The sequence below is a fragment of the Cydia pomonella genome, chromosome 15 (genome assembly GCF_033807575.1).
Source record: "Cydia pomonella isolate Wapato2018A chromosome 15, ilCydPomo1, whole genome shotgun sequence".
Lineage (NCBI taxonomy): Eukaryota > Metazoa > Arthropoda > Insecta > Lepidoptera > Tortricidae > Cydia > Cydia pomonella.
The window spans coordinates 3,142,797-3,164,667 of NC_084717.1; the positions used below are offsets into that span (position 1 = coordinate 3,142,797).

A 21,871-nucleotide genomic window follows, 5' to 3' on the forward strand; every position below is an offset into this window, starting at 1 on the left:
GTTTCGCACATGCGACACATCGACGTGCAGCGCGACCCGAGCATCGACCTCTTGCATTTTAACCACTGAACTGAACGCGCGTGTCCTAGACAAAGAACCTATCAGTTGTAACTTGTAATACACCATTAAAACAATGGTACTACTTTAAATATATTATTTTTTATTTAAATAGCGCAATAATGCGCTAACAAATACTAAGAGTAGTTTTATTAGGTACTCCGTGAAGATGAATTAACAAAATCGATGGATTCAAAATATCTGAAATAAATGATTATTTAATCAAATTTAAAGATGATCCACTACAAGGTTGGACAGAATCGAGAAACCAAAAGCTCTGAATATTTTGCCTCCGACAGCTCACTCAGCCCAGGAAAGATGGTCCTAAATTAGAAGCTCGTAAAAACTCGACTCGTTTTTACGAAACTAAGCTCTTACGAAACTGATGAAATGCATGTTTCGATAATTTCAATGCAATAAAACAGGGGTTGTAAGTGCGTTGCCGGAATTTAAGATGGGAGTACACTTTTTTCTTGAAGGTTTGAAGGTCGTATTGGTCCGGAAATTCCACAGTTCAGCTGTGCGAGGCAGGAAGTGGATATATGAACATGATCGCAATTTTTTTTTAATACTACGTCGGTGGCAAACCAGTCATACGACCCGCCTGATGGTAAGCAGTCTCCGTAGCCTATGTACGTCTGCAACCTCAGAGGAGTTACATGCGCGTTGCCGACCCTAACACTCCGTATACTCGCAAGATCTATGAATATGAATGGCCAGAAACAGTTTTTGGTGTGAACTCTTCAAGGTTATAGGCTCTTTTCTTCTACTATTTTAATGAGTAGGAGCGAGTTTTTTCCACTGGGTCGAAAACGACTCAATGGGCATAAATGGGTTAACCCAGAATGACCCAGTAACAAGTAACCATGACATTCCTAACTTCAAGTGACAAGAATCGAATTTATCATCAGAATATTTAGCATCATTTGTATTTATTTAATACCTACATTCGATTGCAAAATTGTATATCCACTTAAATGCATTCATTCATAAAGTATCCATACAATTTTACACCACATGATCATATTCAATTTCCTATGATTTTTATGAGGTATATAATAAAATGCGTAATTTGATATTCATTTTATGACTTTAACTGAGGATAAACTTAATACATGAGTACTAAAGAATAAAATCAGAACAATATAAACATGAAACAATGAAGTATTTTGCAGCATTGTTTGCGCCATTGAAATATTTCTCTTATCGCTGTCATTTATCGCATTGTTTATGGCAATACAGTAAAACAATAAAACGTTATATAATTTTATACCGACATTATGTTATACTGAAGCTCTCAGTCGGTTACTTGTATTCGATAAACATATTGAGCCAAGTAAAGTTCTGTATAATTGGTAATACGGGGTTTTTGAAATAAGAATACATGTTTTTTTTTTTATCTGACCATACTCTGAGGGGCGAATAATGTGAATATGTAGGTCATACTAAATAACATTTACTATAGAATTAATTGTTAACAAGCAGAAACGTCTGCGACCGATGCTATTAAGCTTAGAATAAATTTAACAGTGGAAAAATTACTGTCTTGGGTGAGACTTGAACTCACGGCCTCTGGATCGATACTCCAGCGCTCTGCCATCTGAATTTGCTCCCTATGGATGAGGTCTTGGTGGCTCAGATGGCAGAGCAAAAATGAATCATCGGACGAATTATTTGGTCGCCGATTGAAGGAACTTTTATTGACCAAAACGCTGTATTCTGTCAAAGAATATAAAGAATAAAATGCCAATTATTTGATTTGATTTTTAATATTATTTATATTTATAAATTATTAATTAGAAAATTTTGACATTGCTGCATTCTTTTTTTGTCCCTATTATTGTATTATTTAAATTTTTGACTTTCTGACATTACCTAGGTTGTCCTAGCTGTATTTTTTATTTTTATATTCTTAATTATTTTGACAAATATTTCTATTTATAGAAAGTGTTTTTATAATTATTTTATTATTATTTGTTTACTGTTTTATTTTATTCCGATTCGTAGTTATTATTATTATTGTTGTTATTGTGTTGTGACGATCTTTTTGTGAATGCATTTTAATTTGACATGTAAAATATAATGTACATTTCCAACAAGAAAAAAAAAAGAGCGCTGGAGTATCGATCCAGAGGCCGTGAGTTGAAGTCTCACCCAAGACAGTAATTTTTCCACTTATAAATTTATTCGAAGCTTAATAGCATCGTTCGCCGACGTTTCTGCTTGTTAAAAATTAATTTAGTATGGGTAGCACATTGTTACTGGTGAATTTCCAATGTGACTTGGAACTCCGGTAGCCGTCTAAGAAGTGTAACGTTCTTACAGTAGATGTCGCTAGGGTCCCCTAGACCCATATGGTGGAAAATTTGCTGCCTATGGATGAAGTCTTGGTGGCTCAGATGGCAGAGCGCTGGAGTATCGATCCAGACGCCGTGAGTTCAAGTCTCACCCAAGACAGTATTTTTTCCACTTTTAAATTTACTATCGAGCCAACCCCTAAATCGCGAAAAAGATATTTGCCTAGTTTTATCATAGTATTCTAACTGCGGTGTCCATCATCAGATCAGCTAGATAGTACGATTAGTACAATAATATTGCATTGTCACTCAACTTACGCGAGTAGAGTTCCAGCTCAAACGAAAGATGGGAAATGGGTCCAAGTAAGCTTCCAAGGTTTGACCCGAACATACATACATACATTGCAAGTTTAATAAAAGCTTGTAAAAAGGGAAAATGTAACCTACCTCATTGGTGTTCATGTTGGACTGTGTGCCAGATCCGGTCTGCCAGATGACGAGGGGGAAGTGCCCCTCCTTGTACAGCTTTCCAGAGATCACGTCGTCACAGGCTTGCATTATGGCATCCGCTGGATTGCAATTTAAAAATACAAGTTAGGATAGTACATTGTATTTATCCTCGACGTATAGCGGTCCTCGCTTCACCTCGGCCGATAAATTGCATCGAATAAAATGGGTATTTATGCTATATGAGTTAAACCCTACGCTTTTCACTTCTAGATATTGCGAGAACATAGGTACAGGCGTATTTTACATATTTAAGTGTATTTTATGTTCTCATGTGCAGGTCTCATATTTTTTTTATTTTTGTTAATATGGCGGAACCAAGGGGGTTGTCTACAGCTTACTTCTAGACCGAGTGAAGCGATGGTCTCCATTTCAACTTGGGAAAAATGCTTTCGTACAGTCACGTCTAAAAATATCGATACGGACAAAGTGCCAAAAATATGTATACACTACCTTAATATATAGGCAATAAGGTCGTGGATGTATATTTTTGCCACTTCGTCCGTATCGATATTTTTTGACGTGACTGTATGTCCTTATGTTCTCTTCTACAGTTCGCATTTTTCAACCGATTCCCTTGAAATTTGGTGAGCAAGTTCGATGATAGTATGGATTTTTTGTCGATTAAGTTTTTGTTTTTTTTTTCTCTTTTAGGGCAGAAATCACGCGAGTTTCGATAGGAAGTATAAGGGGACCTCACGTGTATTTTTCTACAGTTAACGAAACCACATGTGTAGACACTTTTTCTGGGGTAAACATAAATTTAACTTCGCACTTCAAAGTAGCGAGTTTTACGAAATTTTGGAGCGCGTATAATAAATATATCATCATATTCATACCAAAAATAGAAAATTTACTAAATAAATTACTATTTATCTTAAAATTAGATTAAATTAATAAAAAAAAAAACGTGAGGTTATGTGGGGGAGGGGAGGGGTAGCCAAAAATATCACCAAAGGGGAGGGGGGGTCAAAAAATAACGCAAAAGACAAAGCCGATCTTTTAGGTAAACTCTTTGCGTCCAACTCGACTTTGGATGACGGGGGATACGCGCCGCCGACCATACCGCGGTGCGAGAGCTGTATGCCGGATGTCCGGTTCAACCAAAGTTCAGTGCGTAAAGCACTTCTTTCCCTCGACACTCATAAGTCGAGTGGGCCCGACGGAATCCCTCCGATTGTGCTGAAGATATGTGCTCCTGAGTTGGCACCGGTCTTAACGCGTCTTTTTCGGCTCTCTTACTCTTCTGGCGTAGTCCCAACCTCGTGGAAGTCAGCTTTGGTACACCCGATCCCTAAAAAAGGCGACCGCTCAAATCCATCCAACTACAGGCCAATAGCTATAACCTCCCTTTTCTCGAAGATAATGGAGTCCATTATCAACTGCCAGCTCCTTCGGTACCTAGAGGACCACCAGTTGCTTAGTGACCGACAATACGGATTCCGTAGAGGCCGCTCGGCTGGTGATCTTCTAGTTTACCTGACACATCGTTGGGCACAGGCGATCGAGACAAAGGGTGAAGCATTGGCTGTTAGTTTGGATATAGCGAAGGCCTTCGATCGCGTTTGGCATAAAGCACTTCTTTCGAAGCTACCATCTTATGGGCTTCCCGAGAGATTATGTGTATGGGTCAGGAGCTTTCTAGCAGACAGAAGCATAAAGGTCGTAGTTGACGGTAAATGCTCAGACTCCATGTCTGTGAATGCTGGTGTCCCCCAAGGCTGTGTGCTATCACCCACCCTATTCCTTCTTCATATCAATGACATGCTGCAAATCAGCGGCATTCATTGTTATGCTGATGATAGTACGGGTGATGCGTCTTACACCGGCCGCACCAATATCTCTCGGGAAAACGTCATAGAGAGCCGGAACAAACTTGTGTCTGAAATTGAGACTTCCCTAAAAGAAGTCTCTGAATGGGGTCGACTTAACTTAGTCCGTTTCAACCCTACCAAGACACAAGTTTGCGCGTTTACCGCAAAAAAGTTAGAGTTTGTCGTATCACCTCGTTTTGAGAGCACTCCCCTGACTGCCACACCCGGTATCGGAATCCTTGGCGTCGACATCTCGAGTGAAGTCCAGTTCCGCGGCCATCTAGAGGGTAAGGCTAAATTAGCCTCAAAAAAGCTCGGTGTGCTCAACAGATCGAGACAGTATTTCACACCGGCCCAACGCCTACAGCTTTATAAGGCGCAGGGGTGCCCGCACATGGAATACTGTTCTCATCTATGGGCAGGGGCACCCCAGTACCAGCTTCTTCCTCTGGACCGCATCCAACGAAGAGCGACTCGAATTGTCGACTGCCAGTGCATTTCGGATCGGCTTGACTCCTTGGCGCTGCGTAGAGATGTGGCCTCGCTCTGCATTTTCTATCGCATGTACAACGGGGAGTGCTCCGAGGAATTGTTCGGATTAATCCCTGCCGCTTCTTTTCGCCATCGCCCTACGCGACAATATTTCCATCCTCACCACTTAGATGGTTGGCAGTCCTCAACTGTGCGTTTTTCCAGGAACTTTCTGCCTCGCACAGCTAAACTGTGAAATGAACTGTCGCCTGCGGTATTTCCGGACCGATACGACCTTCAAACCTTCAAGAAAAGAGCGTACTCCCATCTTAAAGGCCGGCAACGCACTTACAACCCCTCTGGTGTTGCAGGTGTCCATGGGCGGCGGTAATCGCTTACCATCAGGTGATCCGTCTGCTCGTTTCCTCTACCATCTACCAATCCTCTACCATAAAAAAAAAAAAAAAAAAAAAAAAAAAAATAACCGAAAAAACGCGCGATTTGTTCACAAGCCCTTACCCAGAGACCTATAAAGAGGCACTCACCGATTTTTTTATCAAGACCGAACTCGATGTTCACTTTGGCGGCGGCCTTCTTCAGGATACCAAAAGCCACGATAACGGGGTACTGTAACACAAAAAAATATATTCAAAAAACGTGGCTTCTACTATCGTTAACACTGTTCATTGATGTATACCTTATTGCCGCGACATTAGGTCCATTGATGGTTAATAAAACGCCTGTGCACACCGGATGCGTGTACGTAGACTTGCGCGTGCAAGTACGCGTTGCAATATACAGATCTTTATGAGAAACGTCACACCGCTTGCGTGACGTGTGCGTGTACAGCTCCAACATCTTAGCGCACGCGTGCACACGCATCTAGTGTGCACAAGCGTTAAGAGTGTTGCTGTGAGTACATGCCTTGAGAGCGTAATCTGAATGTATGGAACAGATGCGTTTACTTAGATATTGACCGACGACGCGCATCCTAAACCGTTGATAGTAGGACCTTGAAATTTTAACAATTTATATTAATGCAATATAGAAGGGCTCCACTCAAGAGTTTTTGACATGACGGGGTAACAAATATAAAAACCGGTCAAGCGTGAGTCGGCCTAAAGGATAAAAATAAAACTCATCTGGCAAACTAATCTGTTGGTAGGGCATGACATTCAAAATTTATGTGAGGGGTCCTTTTGCGCCTACATTTATTTCAAATGTGCCGCCTTTTTCAACTAAAAATGTTTACTTGCCTGGTACATATGAAAAAATATACGGAATATTCATTATCTATCTTATCTTATCTTCTAATTACCGGGGGCCCTTGCGGATACACTTCGACCCATAGGGATCTTTTGTGTAGTTGCCCCCTAAGGAAAGACCCATTAGCTACTCAAGAGCCTTTTTGACAATTTCCATGTGTCGGATGATGGAGCTCATGGGTAGCCTTTTGAATTCCTTTGGTTCCAGATAGCCTGTTCCAAAGTCCTTCATTCTTTGTCTGGCGAGGGCGTGACATTCACAGATTAGGTGTGTAACTGTCTCTTCCTCTTCACCACACATTCGACAATCGGTGTTGTCAGAGTGTCCCATCCTGGCCAAAACCCCTTTGACCCCATAATGGCCCGTAAACACCCCTGTTATAATTTGGAGTTGTCTCCTGCTAAATTTCCATAGCTTTTTGCTCCAACATTATATTCATATTCATTATCTAAGTCCTAACCGACAATTAATAGATACAGATGGCTCCCAAACCACAAACGACATTTCCAATCAATTCTAAACCAATTTCATTTGATATCACCGCTGCATGTAAATGTGGTTAGTTTTAGTTAGCGTGTGGTCGCTGCGTTTGGCCCCAATTTTGTATTACATTTCATCACTTGTTTGTGTATAACTTGTGGAAATATAACTGACCTTACGGTAACCTTTTGTTTAATTGTTTGTCATTGGGTAAATAGCGATGATTTTAGTGTTTCGTACAAAAACGGAATCACATCTGTAATGGAAACGTTAAATGGGAGAATCAACTTTTTAGCGTCACTCGTTGCCATGGTTACGATTAGTTGTCCAAGGGACAAAAGTTCATTGAAATACTTAAATGTATCAAACTTGCGTTTTTGTGGTCGTTATAACCAATGTCCATAATTGGCCCCCTACTAAGCATGTTTATAGAACGGCATACAACGTCTCTTCAAACAAACTGTGCCACTGTTGTCCCTTGGACAACGGGACAGGATAACAAAACAAAAAAAGTTGATTCACCCAAATATCGTACCTATTAAATTTATAAATGTACTTTTAGAGCCCGGCCAGGTCATTTTCCCTCCTTTTTTCGAAAGCTCTGTACGACCAATTAGGTTTCAGTTTATAGAAATAGTTTAAGTACAAAATGATTTTATTAAAATTGATTATTTTGTCTAGCTAATACATTTCTTTAAAAATGGTCAATGTTCTTCTATCTGTACTAATTTAAAACCAACGAATCTTTTTGCATTTTATTAGAGTCAGGGGCTGTAACCTAACCCTAATAATCCTTCTCGTAGTCGGGTAAAAAATATTGGTTGTTAATTTCTGTCTAATTTGTAGAGGTCTCTGAACTACGAGTCACATGACAAACAGTATATATGGAAACATGTCGCAATACTGTCAATTCGTCATGTCATGCGTACTGAATAACAAAACGCGTTATAATGCCGATAGAAAGTGGCTCAGGGTCTATAGCAACACACAATTATAATCAAGGTGACATTAGTCCTAGCTTTTATATATAACGAGTTTTTTGAAATGTGTAATTGTAATACTAACCTAACATTATAGGTATTACATTAAATTCTCAGATTCGCTGTACTTTTACACTTCTTCTTCTTCCTCGCGTTGTCCCGGCATTTTGCCACGGCTCATGGGAGCCTGGGGTCCGCTTGACAACTAATCCCAAGATTTGGCGTAGGCACTAGTTTTTACGAAAGCGACTGCCATCTGACCTTCCAACCCAGAGGGTAAACCAGGCCTTGTTAGGAATAGTCCGGTTTCCTCACGATGTTTTCCTTCACCGAAAAGCGACTGGTAAATATCAAATGATATTTCGTACATAAGTTCCGAAAAACCCATTGGTACGAGCCGGGGTTTGAACCCGCGACCTCCGGATTGCAAGTCGCACGCTCTTACCGCTAGGCCACCAGCGCTTTACACTTATAGTTCTAAAATTATCGTCCAAATCGTGTCACGAAACGAAATATGAAATAAAGATCACATTTTTACCTCCGAACGAATAGGTATGCCTAAACGAAAACAGCGTAAAAATATTTATAATACATATGGTGCTACTTTACCGCACTAGTGCGAAAATTAGCGTATTACGTTACTGTGTCGAACATTTAAAGGGCCATATGTACTGTAAAACGTTGTACGATACATGTGCGAATAGGTTTTTCGCAACTCGTGTCGATTTAAAACACTCCCTTCGGTCGTGTTTTAATTTATCGCCACTCGTTTCGAATTCCTATTTTTCGCACTTGTATCGTAATGTACTATTACACTACATGTGGTGCTACTTTACCGCACTAGTGCGATAATTAGCACATTACGTGACTATGTGATGCCTATGTCGAAAATTTAAAGGGCCATATGTACTGTAAAACGTTGTTCCTACGATACATGTGCGAATAGGTAATTCGCAACTTGTGTCGATTTAAACTCCCTTTGGTTTTATCGGGTTATCCGCCTCTGGTCAAACGAGTGATTAGTCAAAATACGCTTTTTGTCAAAGGCTCGTTTGGTCAAACAAGCGATATGCCAAAGTCGCATTTCGTCAAAACGTTTTTGTCAAAGGCTCGTTTGGTCAAATGTGGGTTTTGCCAAAGACGCGATTCATCAAAGTTGTTTTTGGTCAAAGGTAGGCTTTGCCAAACTATAATATTGTCTAAGTCGCGATTCATTAGATAATGCTTTCGATAGTTAATGGTACAGTCAACCTCATAAGTAGCTGAACACTTTACTACCTGATTTTAAGAAAACGGGACTTAATCGCGTATATTCATGTTTATTACCTTGTCGCTTGTTCGCTTTACTACCGTGTCGCTTTCACTCATTAAAACAAATTCGTATGGTACAGTTAACATGACGCTTAATGCGACAAGGTATAAAACTGTTCAGCTCACCGTACCCCCTCTGGTACAGTAGTACTACCAGGTAGTTCTACTGAAAAAACTAACGATTATAAAACGAAACACTAAAACAAACAAAATCGTCAGTTTGTGTATGGTTTTGCCCCTTCTCCCAGAAGCTAATATTGATGAAGGGTTACATTATATACTAAAAGAAAATAAAGTTATGGGAAGTAACAATAAGCTGGAACTATTCTTATCTTATGTTCAAGATCATTGGATGCCGAAGAAAGCTTTGTGGTGCACTTTCGGTGAGCGGCACCGGACAAATAACGTCTGTGAGGGTTGGAACGGTCAGTTCAACAAAAGTTTTAAAAAAAGACCAACCATTTTGCATCTTTTAAAAATCCTTAAGAAGGATGCCATGTTTCACGCTGTTAACGCAGTGACATCAGAACCTGCAAAAAAACGGTCTAAGCCTGTTGTAGATAGGAACACTTATATTCAGCATGTTCAAATGCAGCTAATTACAGGGGAAATCGATGTTCCATTATTTATGGAAAAATTACGTTAATTTGTTCTCGAGTTAATCTCAAAATTAACTATAAATAAAAATAAAATTACATTCAGTTATTTATTTTATTATAATAGGTACGTTTAACATTTTACTTCAATGCCGATGTAACTGTTAGTTGTATGCAGGGACTGAAAAGGTACCCTTAAAAACGGTTTTGACCGGTCTTTTTAAAGGGTACCCGACCGTTAAACTAGCATTTCGGTACCGATATCAACGCTTTGGGTATCCAAATAAGCTTCCGACCAAACGGTACCGTTAAATAAAAGTACCTTTAAAACCATTTTGAAACGGTACCCGACCGCTGAAATAGCATTACGGAAGCGGTATCAATACTTTAGGTATCCAAACAAGCTTCCGTTCAAACGGTACCCTTAGACTTTAAAACAATTTTGAAAGGGTACCCGACCGTTAAAATAGCATTCCGGAAGCGATATCAATACTTTGGGTATCCAAACAAGCTTCCGTCCAAACGTTACCCTTAAGTAAAAGTATCTTGCCACGCGATCGGATACCCCAATACAAACCGGTCACTCAATTTGAATGATCGTCCGCCATCTTGGATTTGGGCATTTAAGCTCAGATTCAAATGTAAATCGATATCTGAGGATCCCAGAGGACCTTTATTATGATTCCGAGGTCAATTTTTTAGAAAACGCACGCCATTTTAAATTTCGGCATTTAAGCTCAGATTGAGATGAAAATCGATATCTGAGGATCCCAGAGGACCTTTATAATGATTCCGAGGTCAAATTTTTAGAAAACGCACGCCATTTTAAATTTCGGCATTTAAGCCCATAAAGTTTCCCATAAAGTTTTAAGTCATAATGTATTGTTTGTCCACATTTTCGTTAGTCATAATTTGGTTTTTCTCAGAAATGCGTAACTTTTCAGGATTGCCATAAAACAAACCTAACCTAACCTAACCTATTTATAGGATAATCTAAGGAAATTCCTGAAAAGTTAACGGTTTCAGAGTTATGACTAATGATAATATGACTATCATTACATTATGACTTTCAATAATTATGTCAAACAAAGGGATCCGGTATGTTAGTCTGTAAGGTATTTGTAATATGGGCCTTGTTGCCTGAATCAAATTTTAAATAAATAAATAAATAAGCTCAGATTGAGATGAAAATCGATATCTGAGGATCCCAGAGGACCTTTATTATGATTCTGGGGTAAAATTTTTAGAAAACGCACGCCATTTTTGTTTTCGGCATTTAAGCTCAGATTGAGATGAAAATCGATATCTGAGGATCCCAGAGGACCTTTATTATGATTCTGAGGTCAAATTTTTAGAAAACGCACGCCATTTTAAATTTCGGCATTTAAGCTCAGATTGAGATGAAAATCGATATCTGAGGATCCCTGAGGACCTTTATTATGATTCTGAAGTCAAATTTTTAGAAAACGCACGCCATTTTTGTTTTCGGCATTTAAGCTCAGATTGAGATGAAAATCGATATCTGAGGATCCCAGAGGACCTTTATTATGATTCTGAGGTCAAATTTTTAGAAAACGCACGCCATTTTTGTTTTCGGCATTTAAGCTCAGATTGAGATGAAAATCGATATCTGAGGATCCCAGAGGACCTTTATTATGATTCCGAGGTCAAATTTTTAGAAAACGCACGCCATTTTAAATTTCGGCATTTAAGCTCAGATTGAGATGAAAATCGATATCTGAGGATCCCAGAGGACCTTTATTATGATTCTGAGGTCAAATTTTTAGAAAACGCACGCCATTTTTGATTTTGGCATTTAAGCTCAGATTGAGATGAAAATCGATATCTGAGGATCCCAGAGGACCTTTATTATGATTCCGAGGTCAAATTTTTAGAAAACGCACGCCATTTTTGATTTCGGCATTTAAGCTCAGATTGAGATGAAAATCGATATCTGAGGATCCCAGAGGACCTTTATTATGATTCTGAGCTCAAATTTTTAGAAAACGCACGCCATTTTTGTTTTCGGCATTTAAGCTCAGATTGAGATGAAAATCGATATCTGAGGATCCCAGAGGACCTTTATTATGATTCTGAGGTCAAATTTTTAGAAAACGCACGCCATTTTAAATTTCGGCATTTAAGCTCAGATTGAGATGAAAATCGATATCTGAGGATCCCAGAGGACCTTTATAATGATTCCGATTCCGAGGTCAAATTTTTAGAAAACGCACGCCATTTTAAATTTCGGCATTTAAGCTCAGATTGAGATGAAAATCGATATCTGAGGATCCCAGAGGACCTTTATTATGATTCCGAGGTCAAATTTTTAGAAAACGCACGCCATTTTTGATTTAGGCATTTAAGCTCAGATTGAGATGAAAATCGATATCTGAGGATCCCAGAGGACCTTTATTATGATTCTGAGGTCAAATTTTTAGAAAACGCACGCCATTTTAAATTTCGGCATTTAAGCTCAGATTGAGATGAAAATCGATATCTGAGGATCCCAGAGGACCTTTATTATGATTCTGAGCTCAAATTTTTAGAAAACGCACGCCATTTTTGTTTTCGGCATTTAAGCTCAGATTGAGATGAAAATCGATATCTGAGGATCCCAGAGGACCTTTATTATGATTCTGAGGTCAAATTTTTAGAAAACGCACGCCATTTTAAATTTCGGCATTTAAGCTCAGATTGAGATGAAAATCGATATCTGAGGATCCCAGAGGACCTTTATTATGATTCCGAGGTCAAATTTTTAGAAAACGCACGCCATTTTTGATTTAGGCATTTAAGCTCAGATTGAGATGAAAATCGATATCTGAGGATCCCAGAGGACCTTTATTATGATTCTGAGGTCAAATTTTTAGAAAACGCACGCCATTTTAAATTTCGGCATTTAAGCTCAGATTGAGATGAAAATCGATATCTGAGGATCCCAGAGGACCTTTATTATGATTCTGAGGTCAAATTTTTAGAAAACGCACGCCATTTTTGATTTCGGCATTTAAGCTCAGATTGAGATGAAAATCGATATCTGAGGATCCCAGAGGACCTTTATAATGATTCCGAGGTCAAATTTTTAGAAAACGCACGCCATTTTAAATTTCGGCATTTAAGCTCAGATTGAGATGAAAATCGATATCTGAGGATCCCAGAGGACCTTTATTATGATTCTGAGGTCAAATTTTTAGAAAACGCACGCCATTTTTGATTTCGGCATTTAAGCTCAGATTGAGATGAAAATCGATATCTGAGGATCCCAGAGGACCTTTATTATGATTCCGAGGTCAAATTTTTAGAAAACGCACGCCATTTTTGATTTCGGCATTTAAGCTCAGATTGAGATGAAAATCGATATCTGAGGATCCCAGAGGACCTTTATAATGATTCCGAGGTCAAATTTTTAGAAAACGCACGCCATTTTAAATTTCGGCATTTAAGCTCAGATTGAGATGAAAATCGATATCTGAGGATCCCAGAGGACCGTTATTATGATTCCGAGGTCAAATTATTAGAAAACGCACGCCATTTTAAATTTCGGCATTTAAGCTCAGATTGAGATGAAAATCGATATCTGAGGATCCCAGAGGACCGTTATTATGATTCCGAGGTCAAATTATTAGAAAACGCACGCCATTTTTGATTTCGGCATTTAAGCTCAGATTGAGATGAAAATCGATATCTGAGGATCCCTGAGGACCTTTATTATGATTCTGAAGTCAAATTTTTAGAAAACGCACGCCATTTTTGTTTTCGGCATTTAAGCTCAGATTGAGATGAAAATCGATATCTGAGGATCCCAGAGGACCTTTATTATGATTCTGAGGTCAAATTTTTAGAAAACGCACGCCATTTTTGTTTTCGGCATTTAAGCTCAGATTGAGATGAAAATCGATATCTGAGGATCCCAGAGGACCTTTATTATGATTCCGAGGTCAAATTTTTAGAAAACGCACGCCATTTTAAATTTCGGCATTTAAGCTCAGATTGAGATGAAAATCGATATCTGAGGATCCCTGAGGACCTTTATTATGATTCTGAAGTCAAATTTTTAGAAAACGCACGCCATTTTTGTTTTCGGCATTTAAGCTCAGATTGAGATGAAAATCGATATCTGAGGATCCCAGAGGACCTTTATTATGATTCTGAGGTCAAATTTTTAGAAAACGCACGCCATTTTGAATTTCGGCATTTAAGCTCAGATTGAGATAAAAATCGATATCTGAGGATCCCAGAGGACCTTTATTATGATTCCGAGGTCAAATTTTTAGAAAACGCACGCCATTTTTGATTTCGGCATTTAAGCTCAGATTGAGATGAAAATCGATATCTGAGGATCCCAGAGGACCTTTATTATGATTCTGAGGTCAAATTTTTAGAAAACGCACGCCATTTTTGTTTTCGGTATTTAAGCTCAGATTGAGATGAAAATCGATATCTGAGGATCCCAGAGGACCTTTATTATGATTCTGAGGTCAAATTTTTAGAAAACGCACGCCATTTTAAATTTCGGCATTTAAGCTCAGATTGAGATGAAAATCGATATCTGAGGATCCCAGAGGACCTTTATTATGATTCCGAGTTCAAATTTTTAGAAAACGCACGCCATTTTAAGTTTCGGCATTTAAGCTCAGATTAAGATGAAAATCGATATCTGAGGATCCCAGAGGACCTTTATTGTGAATCTGAGGTCAAATTTTTAGAAAACGCACGCCATTTTAAATTTCGGCATTTTAGGTCCGATTAAGATGAAAAACGATATCTGAGGATCCCAGAGGACCTTTATTATGATTCTGAGGTCAAATTTTTAGAAAACGCACGCCAGTTTTGATTTCGGCATTTAAGCTCAGATTGAGATGAAAATCAATATCTGAGGATCCCAGAGGACCTATTTTATGAATATAACATAACTTACTTTTACTTTTCACTTTATCTAAATCCACGAATTCCATGGTGAATGTCTTGCACTCGCGTTTCAACTCTGGCCTTGTCGGTGTCAGTCTTACTCATGGGGCGACACTTAGAAATTTAGTTAACATTAGTTAAGATGGAGGCGATTTATATTAATTGAAGCGAGACATCTCTAACTTTTGCTTAAAGTCGACTTCCGATTATGCAAACTACGCCACCAGATGTCACTATAAAATTGATACAATTTAAATATGGAAGTCGGACGTAAGGAATACAATCTCCATGTACCTACCAAAAAATGACCGTCCGTCCGTCTCTAGTTAGGTGACAAAACGGCGCACGGTGGGCTGAAAATCGGCCTTCATAGAAATAGAAACCGAAGTCTTAAATTTGAACTTTTTTTATTGGAATAGCTTTTGTTGGGTTTTATTATGTCCCAAAATTAATCTATCGTAAGTAGCGTCTAAGAATATATTATTAAAAAATAAAAAATAAAAACTACATTAAAATATATCTTAAACAAAACTACATAAAGATAAAAAGGAAAAAGATTCAAAACTAAAACTACAACTAAAGTTATAAGTAAAAAGCGGCCAAGTGCGAGTCGGACTCGCGCATGAAGGGTTCCGTACCATTTAAGACGTATTAAAAAAAATCTACTTACTAGATCTTGTTCAACATTTTACCACTTTGGACACACATTTTACCACTTTGGAAGTGTCTCTCGCGCAAACTATTCAGTTTAGAAAAAAATGATATTAGGAACCTAAATATCATTTTTGAAGACCGGTTTGATGAAAAAAGATTTTTTGAGTTTCAGTTCTAAGTATGGGGAACCCCCAAAATTTATTGTTTTTTTTCTATTTTTGTGTGAACATCTTAATGCGGATCATAGAATACATCCACTTACTAAGTTTGAACAATATAGCTCTTATAGTTTCGGAAAAAAGTGGCTGTGACAGAATCGGACAGAAAGACGGACATGACGAATCTATAAGGGTTCCGTTTTTTGCCATTTGGCTACGGAACCCTAAAAATTGGCTCCAGCTCGGTGCCTTGTGGCAAGGTGCCTAGAAGGCTGGCGGCATTGCCGCGCTGGACAGCAATGCCAATGCGTTGTGCGAGGTAAGAGCCAGCCCTCTTGTCACCCGTTGCCTACACGAGGCGCTTCGAAAGCTCTTTAAAAATGTTGTGAGCGCCAGGTCCCCACGGGCCAAGGGTTTCCACCCCAAAAGGCTCAAACATATAGCTCAAATCTTAGCTAATTTGGTTGGAAAAATAATTAGTTATATTTTTTTTTCAAAATCTTTGTATGGCGCGTATCAGAAAAATCGAGTTTTCTCCGAAAATAAAATTTTACCGTAATATCCTGACAGATGATTTTAAAACCAATTATTCTTGATTTTTCCACATAATTAGAATTTTCCTACGGGGTGCACTTTGTTTTAAATCGATTTTTTTTTAATACGGTTATATTCGTTATTTTGACTACAAAAAATGAATTTGAGTTTGATCGAACCAATAACTTACGCGTAGTGAATGATGGATGTAATGGTTTTATTTTCAATTTTCTACTTGTAACTTGTGTGTTTATTATTTATCTACTTAATTAAAACAATGAGCAAAAGTTATTTCAGCATGAAAAAATAAGTTTTTTTTATTTTTTATTAGATAAGTGCATACGGTAGAAAAGTTCGCGTTATGTCAAAATATCCTTAATAATTGATACAAGGTTGGTACATCTGCAAGGATATTACGGTATACAATTAATTTTTGAAAAAAAAGAACCGTTTTACTCGTACGCTCCATACATTTGGTTAAAACAAAAATTCACTACGCGTAGATTATTGGTTCGATCAAACTCAAATTATTTTTTTGTAGTCAAAGTAACAAGTTTAACCGTATTACAATAAAAAAATACAAAAAAAAAATTAAAAAATTACATCGATTTAAAAAAAAGTGCACCCCGTAGGAAAAATCTAATTATATGGAAAAATCAAGAATAATTGGTTTTAAAATCATCTGTCAGGATATTACGGTTAAATTTTATTTTCGGAGAAAACTCGATTTTTCTGATACGCGCCATACAAAGATTTTGAAAAAAAAAAATATAATTAATTATTTCTCCAACCAAATTAGCTAAGATTAATTTTTGGACATAATAAAACCAAACAAAAGCTATTCCAATAAAAAAATTCAAAATTAATACTTCGGTTTCTATTTCTATGAAGGCCGATTTTCAGCCCACAGTGCGGCCGCCATCTTGGATTCCAAAATGGTCATCATTTTCGAAATCTGCACTCCCTAAAACCTATGAAACGATATCCATGACGACTTTTATGACAGTGCACGGCCGCCATCTTGGATTCCAAAATGGTCATCATTTTCGAAATCTGCACTCCCTAAAACCTATAAAACGATATCCATGACGACTTTTATGACAGAGTGCACGGCCGCCATCTTGGATTCCAAAATGGTCATCATTTTCGAAATCTGCACTCCCTAAAACCTATAAAACGATATCCATGACGACTTTTATGACAGATTGCACGGCCGCCATCTTGGATTCCAAAATGGTCATCAATTTCGAAATCTGCACTCCCTAAAACCTATAAAACGATATCCATGACGACTTTTATGACAGAGTGCACGGCCGCCATCTTGGATTCCAAAATGGTCATCATTTTCGAAATCTGCACTCCCTAAAACCTATAAAACGATATCCATGACGACTTTTATGACAGAATGCACGGCCGCCATCTTGGATTCCAAAATGGTCATCATTTTCGAAATCTGCACTCCGTAAAACCTATAAAACGATATCCATGACGACTTTTATGGCAGAGTGCACGGCCGCCATCTTGGATTCCAAAATGGTCATCAATTTCGAAATCTGCACTCCCTAAAACCTATAAAACGATATCCATGACGACTTTTATGACAGAATGCACGATCGCCATCTTGGATTCCAAAATGGTCATCATTTTCGAAATCTGCACTCCCTAAAACCTATAGAACGATATCTATGATGACTTTTATGACAGAGTGCACGGCCGCCATCTTGGATTCCAAAATGGTCATCAATTTCGAAATCTGCACTCCCTAAAACCTATAAAACGATATCCATGACGACTTTTATGACAGAGTGCACGGCCGCCATCTTGGATTCTAAAATGGTCATCAATTTCGAAATCTGCACTCCCTAAAACCTATAAAACGATATCCATGACGACTTTTATGACAGAATGCACGATCGCCATCTTGGATTCCAAAATGGTCATCATTTTCGAAATCTGCACTCCCTAAAACCTATAGAACGATATCTATGATGACTTTTATGACAGAGTGCACGGCCGCCATCTTGGATTCCAAAATGGTCATCAATTTCGAAATCTGCACTCCCTAAAACCTATAAAACGATATTCATGACGACTTTTAAGACAGAATGCACGGCCGCCATCTTGGATTCCAAAATGGTCATCATTTTCGAAATCTGCACTCCCTAAAAGCTATAAAACGATATCCATGACGACTTTTATGACAGAGTGCACGGCCGCCATCTTGGATTCCAAAATGGTCAATATGTTCGAAATCTGCACTCCCTAAAACCTATAAAACGATATCCATGACGACTTTTATGACAGAATGCACGGCCGCCATCTTGGATTCCAAAATGGTCATCATTTTCGAAATCTGCACTCCCTAAAACCTATAAAACGATATCCATGACGACTTTTATGACAGAGTGCACGGCCGACATCTTGGATTCCAAAATGGTCATCATTTTCGAAATCTGTACTCCCTAAAACCTATAAAACGATATCCATGACGACTTTTATGACAGAGTGCACGGCCGCCATCTTGGATTCCAAAATGGTCAATATTTTCGAAATCTGCACTCCCTAAAACCTATAAAACGATATCCATGACGACTTTTATGACAGAATGCACGGCCGCCATCTTGGATTCCAAAATGGTCATCAATTTCGAAATCTGCACTCCCTAAAACCTATAAAACGATATCCATGACGACTTTTAAGACAGAATGCACGGCCGCCATCTTGGATTCCAAAATGGTCATCATTTTCGAAATCTGCACTCCCTAAAACCTATAAAACGATATCCATGACGACTTTTATGACAGAGTGCACGGCCGCCATCTTGGATTCCAAAATGGTCAATATTTTCGAAATCTGCACTCCCTAAAACCTATAAAACGATATCCATGACGACTTTTATGACAGAATGCACGGCCGCCATCTTGGATTCCAAAATGGTCATCATTTTCGAAATCTGCACTCCCTAAAACCTATAAAACGATATCCATGACGACTTTTATGACAGAGTGCACGGCCGCCATCTTGGATTCCAAAATGGTCAATATGTTCGAAATCTGCACTCCCTAAAACCTATAAAACGATATCCATGACGACTTTTATGACAGAATGCACGGCCGCCATCTTGGATTCCAAAATGGTCATCATTTTCGAAATCTGCACTCCCTAAAACCTATAAAACGATATCCATGACGACTTTTATGACAAGAGTGCACGGCCGCCATCTTGGATTCCAAAATGGTCATCATTTTCGAAATCTGCACTCCCTAAAACCTATAAAACGATATCCATGACGACTTTTATGACAGAGTGCACGGCTGCCATCTTGGATTCCAAAATGGTCAATATTTTCGAAATCTGCACTCCCTAAAACCTATAAAACGATATCCATGACGACTTTTATGACAGAATGCACGGCCGCCATCTTGGATTCCAAAATGGTCATCATTTTCGAAATCTGCACTCCCTAAAACCTATAAAACGATATCCATGACGACTTTTATGACAGAGTGCACGGCCGCCATCTTGGATTCCAAAATGGTCATCAATTTCGAAATCTGCACTCCCTAAAACCTATAAAACGATATCCATGACGACTTTTATGACGAGTGCACAGCCGCCATCTTGGATTCCAAAGTAGAAGTCTACTTGAAACGGTACCGTACGGTACCCTTTCAACTGTAGCGGTACCGTTTGAAAAATGTACCTATTACATTTTATTTATTCGGGTACCGTTACAGTTGTATAGCTTTTCAATTGATACCCTTAGTTTAGGTATCGGTCTTGTGCGATTTTATTCGGGTACCGTTAGCTTTGGATACCTATTCAATTGATACCCTTTGTGTAGGTATCGGTCGTTTGCGATTTTATTCGGGTACCGTTACAGTTCTATAGCTTTTCAATTGATACCCTTAGTTTAGGTATCGGTCTTGTGCGATTTTATTCGGGTACCGTTAGCTTTGGATACCTATTCAATTGATACCCTTATCTTAGGTATCGGTCTTTTGCGATTTTATTCGGGTACCCTTAGCTTTGGATACCTATTCAATTGATACCTTTATTTTAGGTTACCGGTCTTTTGCGGTTTTTCAGTCCCTGGTTGTATGCATTGCAATACGCTCTTAAATATTTCTACAATGTCTTCCGTATGCTCCTTTTCAAAGCTGTCTGCGGTTGTAATTGCTTCATCAATAATATTAGTCCACTCTTCCGTGTCCATGTGCTGCGAACACAGTAGTGTATCTGGTTGTAAATATAAAGAATATTTACTGAGTAACATTGCCTTGTGAAAATCGGAGGGCCGGTGAAGTCTCAATTCGTTGCACCCATTAATAAGACATTTGTCTTCGTCTGCTGCAACTGCACGTCTTAACATATTTTTTCCGGAATTTAAATGTTTTATTTTTCAAAATTCACACAGTTGATATGTCATGAATGTCGTGTAATCTGTCACAGAAATATATTTTCACGAAAAGAATAAAAATTCACAGATATTAATAAGTGGCCAGTCTAATTATGTAAGTAAAGAGCAAAGAGGCGAGAGTACCTTTTCTTTGACATAGATTTACTTTCGCGATTATCATAGTGTTCTGAGCGAGCATTCGTTCGTTCTTGGGCGGATGAAAACAGGATTTCACATAGTAAAATGTTCGTTCGTCAGCACACGAACAAGTAAATGCTCGCTCAGAACACTACGTGAAAACGCGGCTTAGCAATACAATCTAAAAAAATGTGTTTTTTATACATTTTGACCGATCGATAACGACATTTTTTTTAAACTTTATTGCACAGTATAAAATACAGTTACAAAGGGCGGACTCAATGCCATAGGCATTCTCTACCAGTCAACCTACAGGCCAAACAGAGAATAAAAAACTTTGGTGCAGAATACGAAGAGAACACGAACACTTCATAAATAGTAGACATTTTGTATCATATGTACTACCAGTTGAACTTTTAATACAGTGGTCTATGACAAAACCCGAGGGATATTCTTGTATTTTTAGAAGTAGTACTAGTGTCCCTAAGGTGTATCATCTGTACTACCAGTAGAACTACCTGGTAGTACTACTGTACCAGAGGGCCGTACCTACTAACATTAAGTTTTAGATATGGAGGGGGCATGATGGTCGCATCTGTCCGTACAATCTTTATCCAGGAGGAAGGCATAGATAGACTTATGGCCATCCTCGTGGAGCACTTAACACGAATATTTTTGTTATTAAATTGCATTCCAATTAAACAACTAATTTCTTTTTATCAATTTTATTACAAATTTTATTAAGTGAGAACCTTTTAATGACTATTACCTACCTGGTTTATAATATTATATCCGCAATTGCCTCGGCAATAGGTGCCATAGCTAGTTTCATTAGTTTGATTATATCTTCGACGTGTCTCCTGTCGAAATTCACTAAATTATCAGGGGCCTCTGCTATCTCTTCCCAATTTTGCCCGGAGCGAAGATGATAGCTACACGCTCGTGATCCCGTAGAAATATATACATTTAATTTAGTTAAAAGTAGCACCCTTAGTCTATCGGGAATTGGTATTGGTGACATGGGGCAACCACCAAATATGCACATGTTGTGGCTTTCAGGCGTTCTAGTTAGCCCTAAAGTCTCATTTGAATTGTCACTGTCTTCATACTGCCGGGTTGATACACGTTCGCCATTCATTTCGAAATAAGACATTGAGCAAACCCATAAATATATGCCGACTATATTATATTCACACCAACTTTTGACGTTGACGACTGTTGTTGTTATTTATATTTAACAAACTACCAAAGAGAATATAACACTACGTCAATACTATGGGATACGTCATTATATATTC

At 38.4% G+C, this 21,871-nt stretch overlaps 1 protein-coding gene across 4 annotated transcripts in view; it reads right to left on the reverse strand.

Annotated features, from left to right (window-relative positions):
* The window catches only part of LOC133525574 (fumarate hydratase, mitochondrial-like), a 56,823-nt gene that overhangs the window by 24,602 nt on the left and 10,350 nt on the right, over window positions 1–21,871 (reverse strand). For all 4 annotated transcript variants that reach the window (XM_061861878.1, XM_061861880.1, XM_061861877.1 and 1 more), the window contains exons 3-4: window positions 5,692–5,773; window positions 2,802–2,923 (exon numbers count right to left, since the gene is read on the reverse strand). In XM_061861878.1, the coding sequence (XP_061717862.1) occupies window positions 2,802–2,923; window positions 5,692–5,773 (204 nt within the window). The remainder of the gene's footprint in view (window positions 1–2,801; window positions 2,924–5,691; window positions 5,774–21,871) is intronic.